At 44.9% G+C, this 7,375-nt stretch overlaps 1 protein-coding gene across 2 annotated transcripts in view; it reads left to right on the top strand.

Moving 5' to 3' along the window:
* The first annotated feature begins 1,084 nt into the window (after positions 1-1,084).
* MSL2 (MSL complex subunit 2) overlaps positions 1,085-7,375 on the top strand; it is a 36,620-nt gene continuing 30,329 nt past the window's right edge. Inside the window, exon 1 of one of the 2 annotated variants that reach the window (XM_023513053.1) lies at positions 1,085-1,129. In XM_023513053.1, coding sequence (XP_023368821.1) covers positions 1,111-1,129 — 19 coding nt within the window. In that variant the 5' untranslated portion in view covers positions 1,085-1,110. Of the gene's footprint in view, positions 1,130-1,774; positions 2,779-7,375 lie in introns of those variants that run through there. The other variant, XM_003789412.3, reaches the window with a different exon arrangement.

Here is a 7,375-nt window from a genome sequence, read left to right as displayed (position 1 = left end):
TGGATTCATATCTTAACTATTTCTACTCCCAGTAGCAAGCTCCTAAAAAACATGCACCATATTACATATGCCATGTACAATATATTTGTATGTGTATATATATATACGTAGCATGTGACACAAAAGCTTTATACACATTATAAATATCACTTTGAAAACATCTGCAGAAGCAACCATGCACAAAGTGTTGCTGAAGAGCTTTGGTGTGTCCAGAAAAACTAGAAATGGTTCCTATGGTCTGTTTGTGCTGCTCCAAAAAGGTTTTGTAGAGAGGGAAAGGGAATCAATCTGTTAAGTTAGGTTTTATTTATATCCCAGTGTCCTTGATCTCCTGAAAAAACACAAGGCAAAAGGTTTTAAAAAACAGAAAGAATTTGAAATTGTTCTAGTAGAGCAAGACTATATAAGGATCTGTTCACATACAAAGGCCAAATCCTTCAACAAAGCTAAAAAAAAAAAAAAAAGGTGTCGGGAGTAGTTCCTTTCGTTTTAAAAATTCGACTCTACTCCCTTGCGAGCTCCGCGTGATCCTAGTCCGCACCGCTGGTGTTCATCAGATCCCAAGGGCTGGAGCCCGTGGGAACCGCCCGGCCCTGACCGGTGGGAGAGGGGCGGTGAGTTCGAGCCCCACGGCTTACAGACCGCCCGCCAGGGGCTTAGAGACCTTGGACTGTCGACTTCAGAGAGAAGCGGGCGCGACCCTATCCAGCTAACTCCGCCTGCACGCCCCGCTGGGCGCGCAGCCACGTTGACTGCCGCATGCTTTCCCGGCTGGCGGGAGGCAGCGCCCTTTCGGTGGTCTGGACTCGCGGTTCCAGCACGGAGGCCGCGAGGGCGGGGCTTGGGGCCGTGCGAGGCTACTCCCTCACACAGCGGTCAGTCAGGACTAGGAGAGGCCGTGTCGAAGCCAGTGCGGTGCGCCACATGGCACGATCAACCTGGGCCTCAGCGTTGGCGGACACAGAGGCAGTGTAATGCAGGAAGCCTACAGCCTACACTGGGGAAGGATGTGCCAACTAACGAATGTTTCAACACAGCCTACACGCCTAGGAAAGGGAATTTGAGAGCACATGGGGGAGGGGCGGCGAGACCTGGCTGCTCGCAGCGCGCATGCTCCGTTTTGAGAGCCGTAAGTGGAGAGCCAGGCATGCGCAATGAGCCCAGGGTGGGTTGGCAACGGGGAGGGGCTAGCGCGAGCGCGCTGATGTGTTTATCCGGTTTTCTGGGTAGGCGGTGAAAGCGCACGCGTAGGGGCGAAAGCGGTGGAGCCGGGTGGTAAAGTGCGCATGCGCTGAGTGAGCCGGTAGCTCTGGGTGGCTGTGGAGGGGGCTCTTGGAGAAGCTGGGGAAAAGGGAAGCAAAGGGAAAGGAAAGGGCGTGGGGGAGGGGTGAGATTGTGCTCTGCGCATGCGTGCAAGCGGTAGCGACGACGGCGGCGGGGGAGTCTCGGGATGACAGTGGCTTTGCCCGTTGGGGTAACGGTCGTCGTCGCCAGTAGGGCTTGAGAAGCTGCACAGTCCGCGGGATCCATTAAGGCCGCAGCAACCCGGGCCCTACCGAGCTAGAGTGGCGCGTGGAGTCGGGGTGAGGACGGAGGAGCACGGGGGAGGGGCCTGCAGCGCGGCCTTGCTGTGTGCGCTGGGCGGCGGCGGGGCCTGGCGGTGTGAGCGCTCGTCTCAGCCGCGACCGGGGGGGAGCTGCAGGCGGCGGCGGCCGTCGTGTTTGGCGGAGTTGTCTGGGTGTGCGGCGCCGAAAATATGGCCGGGCAGTGAGGGGGCGGCGCTTACGTCTGGTGACCCCAGAGTGTGCGACTGAGGAGCTCGGGGCGCCGCCGCGGCCCGTCCGGGCCTGCTCCCCGCCCCCTCCCGCCCGCCGGCGGCAGCCCGCGCACTTCCTCCCCGGCCCTCCCCTCTCGGGTGAGGTCTCCTGCTCGCCTCGCCACCTCAGGGAACAGCGGGCTGCAGCCGCTGGGGCGGAGAGCCAGGGCGCAGTCTGGGCCCCGCGTTCGATATGGAGAGAGCGGCGGCAGCCTTAGCGAGCCGCAGCAGCAGCAGCCTCCGCCGCCGCGGCTTCTTGCACTAGGTCGGGAAAGCCGACGCCCGAGCCGTCGTCCTTTGCTGTAGCCGCTGCCTCCTCGCCGGGCGCTGTGATGGAGTAACAGGCCCCACAGCCTGTGAGAAGCGTGCCGCCCCTGGGACCGGGCTGGGGCCTGCTCCCGCGCCAGCCAGCTCGACCCGAGGAGGTGCCTCCGCGTCGGGAGATGCAGCTCGAGCGAAGGCCGCCCGCCGCGCCGCGGGGCTAGACTGAGCCAAGTCCCGTTCCAGGCACCAGACTCGCCGCGTTCTGCGCTCTGTGGACGCTCCGGACGAACTCGAACGCTGGTTTCTCTCTCTCTCTCTCTTTTTTTTTTTTTCGGTGTGAAAGTCTCAGGGACGGAGGAGGGGCGCCAAGGCCCCATGTGTGGGAGGATTGCTTCAGCTCCACAAACTTGCACGGATTTTGATTACTTTTTTGGCCAATGGGTCTGCGCTGATTTCTTTCGAATTGTTGCAAATTCGCCATTGTTCCCTGACTGCTTACGAAGTTGGATCCGGAATTTCTTTTCGACCGGGAGCCATTGGTGTCGAAGCGTCTGCAATGAACCCGGTGAATGCTACTGCTCTCTACATTTCCGCGAGCCGCCTAGTGCTCAACTACGACCCCGGAGACCCCAAGGCGTTTACTGAGATTAACAGGCTCTTGCCTTACTTCCGACAGTCCCTCTCGTGCTGTGTTTGCGGTGAGACACTTTTTATTGTTCCCCTTTCATGCCTGTTTAAAAAAAGCCTCCTGGGCAGTGGTAGCATGTGACGGCCTGGTAGTTCGTATTAAGCTTTTGTTATTTGTGCGGTAGGGTACGGTCTTCAGTTTTGAAACTTGCCAAGGGACTTTTTGCTCGGCATTTCAGAAAGGCAGAGAACCCTCTCAAACCGCGTTGTACAGCCGCTTTAACGTTTAGAACGGTTTAGTTCGCCTCGGTTCTTCTGGTGAGGGTATGTTAAGTGGGGTAACACGCATGCATAGTGCTGCTTTTTCTTTTTAACCCTTTGCTTCGAGAACTTACCTACCGTGGCTAGCCGTGGTTAAACATGATGGCGTGTTTGTATTTCCGTAGACGGGTGTCATGTGGGGGTGGTGGTATAATCTGATGCACCCACAGCTGGAGAACTCAGTGTGGAACTTTCCCCCCAGCTTTTTCAACAAATGCTTTGACGGTTTGACGGTTAACAGTGAGCCTGGGAAGAGTGATGGTACTCTAAGTGCTTTTTAGCTGGAGGGGGTTTTACTTAACTACGTTTCTCATTTTGTGATTTTGTTATATGTGGCTTAGTAGAAGGACATTTTAGATCTTTTTGTTCAAAAGAATATTAACTTGTGGTAGGCAGAGTACTTGTAAGTTATTTTTAAGAGATAAGAGATGCTGAATTATCTATTAAAATGTTTGGAAAGTGATAATTTGGGTTAACTGCAGGTACATTAATTACTTGCTTTACAAAAAACCTAGATTGAAATGTTAATGTAATGGAAAGGGCAACTGGCAAGGCAGTAATAGATATGCTCCAATTAATATTCTACCCAAAATTTTGAGGTTATGTTGGTTTAGTTGTTTAGTCAGAACTTGAAAGATCCAGACCCCTTCAAGCTTTTACTTAATTTAAATTTAAAGAAAGAAAGACAATATTTTTTGACAGTTTGGCTGAAGGGGGAAATTGTATTTGCCTGAGATTTAACCAGCATTCTCTATATAGCTCTAAGGCAAGACATGTGGGAGGAGTGCAGAAGTGGTGGTTGTGTTTTTTGCAAGCCAGGTACTTAATGTCATAAACATTTAAGTAACCGAAGTGAGTTAGAGATTAAGTGGCTAGTAAGGGACATTTAACAGAGAAGCAATAGCCCAGGGCAAATCAATTAACTGCCCTGCGCCTCAGTGTTTTGATGGGTAAAATGAAAGCTTTGGGTTAGATTCAAGTTACTTTTTAGCTTAAATTTTACAAATGTAAGTAATGGAGCATTTGCTTGGTTTTGAGGTATTGTCTCACTTTACTCTCACTTTTGTGGAGTTCTTACGTCCTTACTGCTTTTGATAGTTTGAGGAATTAAGAACTGGTGCTGCCATACTTCATTTTTCATCTACTTTTCCTTTTCTTCTTTTAGGAGAGGAGTGCTGTTATGGAAGAGGAAAGGGAGGGCATATGGCAGTCCATTCTGTCATCTGTTCTGCTGAAATACTGGTAGAATGATGTTATTATCAAGTAAGACTTGCAGAATCCAGTAGGTCTCCTTTTTAACAGGTCTGTGAGACTTAGCTCTCCAAAAGTAAAAAGGTAGTTTTATATTTTGTAGATGTTTGGGATTTTAAGTTCTTAGCAATATCTTTAGAACAGTGTTGGTCTAATGGGACGTTTCCCCATATTTTGACCTGGATTTAAAAGAATGGCATTAAAGAAAAAGCTATGTTTAAAAAATGTCCAACTATAGCCTTTAAAAAAAAAAGTTTTGGCAACATGAGAAATTTTTCTGACATTGGGGCTTTGTAATTATTCCCTCTTGTGAGTTGTACTTCTTTATAATTGAGTAGCTGGCATGAAGTTTCAGTAATGTGGATTTAGGTTCAGGTATTTTCCCCCCATCTTTTTGTACATAAGTCAGTGGTTATCAAAAGATAGGAAAAAAATCAGTTATTTGGATTCAGCTCAAGTATTTAATCATCTTTGTATTAGGTACAATCCTAGACTTTTTCCCTTAACTCAAAAGCTTAAACCCATTCAAATTTGTGCATGTGCAATCTCATTTCATGAAAATAATAAGTAAAAATGAAGATTAATTTTGTCTTAATTCTGTCAACAGGGAGTTTGTTTCAGTCAATTCTTTAATGTTTGACCTGGTCCTACCTTTTCAACCTTGTATTCAGCTGTGCTTTTACATACTTTGTCTTCAGCCAGTTTTTGCTTTTTTCAAGCACACCCTGTATCTTCCTCTTTTCCTTACCTTTACTCCCATGAGTTTATTCTGCCTAAATATGCTTCTTTTCTTTAAAGGTTTAACTGAGCTCCCTCCTTGGTGAAGTCTTCCTTGCTTGCAGCAGCAAAAAGTACTTTGTCCTCTGATCCTCTGTAACCTTTTGTTAGTCTTTTGAGTGCAGTTTTTATATGTCTGATTCTTCTTTTATATATATATATATATATATATATAATAAACTTATTATGGAAATACTATTTTTTGTACATTTTTGTATTCCTCCTTCTTTACAACCTCTCCCTATGGTCCAGTGACTTGTATGTAGGTGTTTATGACAGACTCAGAGGAAGGTGGTGGAGAAAGTAAAAGCCCTACACACTTCGCAGTTAGGTTCAAATCTTGGCTTTTATACTTACTATGTAGGCAGGTTGCTTTAACTTTTTTGCCAGTTTTATCTGCTTCAAGTTTATTTCTTCAAATTTGTGTTATATGTGGGCTTAAGTTTGAAAACATGTTTTGAACCCATGAGAACACATGGACAGATACAGTGTCTGGCATGCAGTGTAGGTAGTTAGTATCCTGTCTTTTAAGGTGGGAGGTGAGGGAAGAGACTGAACTGTAGGGTCAATTACTGTCAAACCTCAGTTTATTCACTGACTTTTCAGTTTTGTTATTGTTCTTTGAAGTGTTAATTAGCTGATTATCACTGTTTTTCAATGCTTTGTATATTTAAACCTTCTGAAACTTCTAGTGAATGAAATAGCAATGCTCCAGAGAATTACTCTACTTTTCTAGGCCACAGAAACAGCAATCAAGACAGAATAAACATGGGTACTGTTTTTAAGCCTCAATTTCTTTTTCCTGTTATACATGTTGGATTTGCTTTGCCGGGAAGTAGAATTTCTTTTCTTTTGATGGTGTGAGACTTGATAAATTTTATCCTAGAGATTTTAAGTTTTCATTAAACTTGTCAATCTTCAAATGATATGATGAGAATTTGATATACAGAATCAAGTTCTTTGAGAACTGAATGGGCTTGTTAATGGAAAAGTAATTACTATTGGAGATACATATTTGGAATTCTGTGTATTATGGTCAGATCTCAGGCATGAATATTTTCCTGGTGTTTTAATTAGGGTCTAGAAACAGTGATTTTGGCTTTGGATCTACTGAGTAGTTGTGGCTCTTTTAGGACACCCAATTCCTCATAAACCTCTATAAAATAGAGGTTGGAAAGTGTTTCCCACTGACATTGGGTGACATATGGTGACTAGCTTTTGTATTGTGTGTTAAGAACTTAAAAACAAAACACTATCATCTCCTTATTGCTGCTACTCTTACATTCCACTGTTAGGTGTTTCCTTAGAGTGGGATCTGTTGAAAGGAGAACTTTTCAGCATTATCAAAGTAGGAAAGATGTTCTTTAAGAATTAAAATTAGATTTAGATTTGTGACAAACTACTTTGGTCTTATTTTTGTCATTTTGCTATTTGTGAAAACCATCCACGGTGGATTTAGTGGTAGAACCACTAAAGGATTTCTTCCATTGAAGCTCAAAATACTTGGGACTTTTTTAGAAGAAAAGATCTCATCCATTTCTAAAATTACGCTTCTTGAAGCAAAAGTGCTTTGCTTTGTGACTGAGCAAACCATAATTTATGAATAGCAGGAATCTTCTAATACATAATTTGAACATAACATGTATAACCTTGAATGACTTACTTTAAACTACATTTCTTTTAGATGAATGATAAATTAAAGGGCAGTCGAATGATTGTATATAAATATTTTTATGTTTTCTTTTCTCAAGCATGAGTTCATTTACCAAAAGTTTTATTTTTCTTTTACTTAGAGTCACTATCATTAAATTTTCTTATTGTGGTAAACAAAATTTACCATCTTAACCATTTTAAGTGTGTAGTTCAGTAGTGTGAAACTTTCATATTGCAAATTTGAAACTGTGGGTCACTGAAAGTTTTGAGATACACAGAACTAAAGAAATGTAAAATCCAAGTGGACAAATGAAGCCCTCCTGGCAACACTGATAAGCTGAGCAAGTTGAAGCTTGCACAGGTGAATTGGAAAGAACTCTTGTTGACTCTGTTTTTTGAAGTGAAATAATGGACCATAACACAGTCTGTCTCGAAACTTTTGTAGTGACCTACATACCCATTAAATCTGTGGTCCTCCCCTGCCCTAGGCTGTGGATTGTTATGATTCTATAGCCTGTTAGGAACCCGGCAGCACAGCATCACTTTAGTGCCTCTTCTTGTCCCCTATAGTCCATAGAAAAGTTGTCTTCCATGAAACTGGTGCCAGAAATGTTGGGGACTTCTGCATTAAAAAACTCCATTTTCCCCTATGCCTACCTACAAGTT

The sequence above is a fragment of the Otolemur garnettii genome, unplaced genomic scaffold (assembly GCF_000181295.1).
Source record: "Otolemur garnettii isolate 467f Iridium unplaced genomic scaffold, OtoGar3 scaffold00032, whole genome shotgun sequence".
Lineage (NCBI taxonomy): Eukaryota > Metazoa > Chordata > Mammalia > Primates > Galagidae > Otolemur > Otolemur garnettii.
Note: the sequence above shows the minus strand (reverse complement) of the source record. Positions and strands in the feature narration are given on the sequence as shown.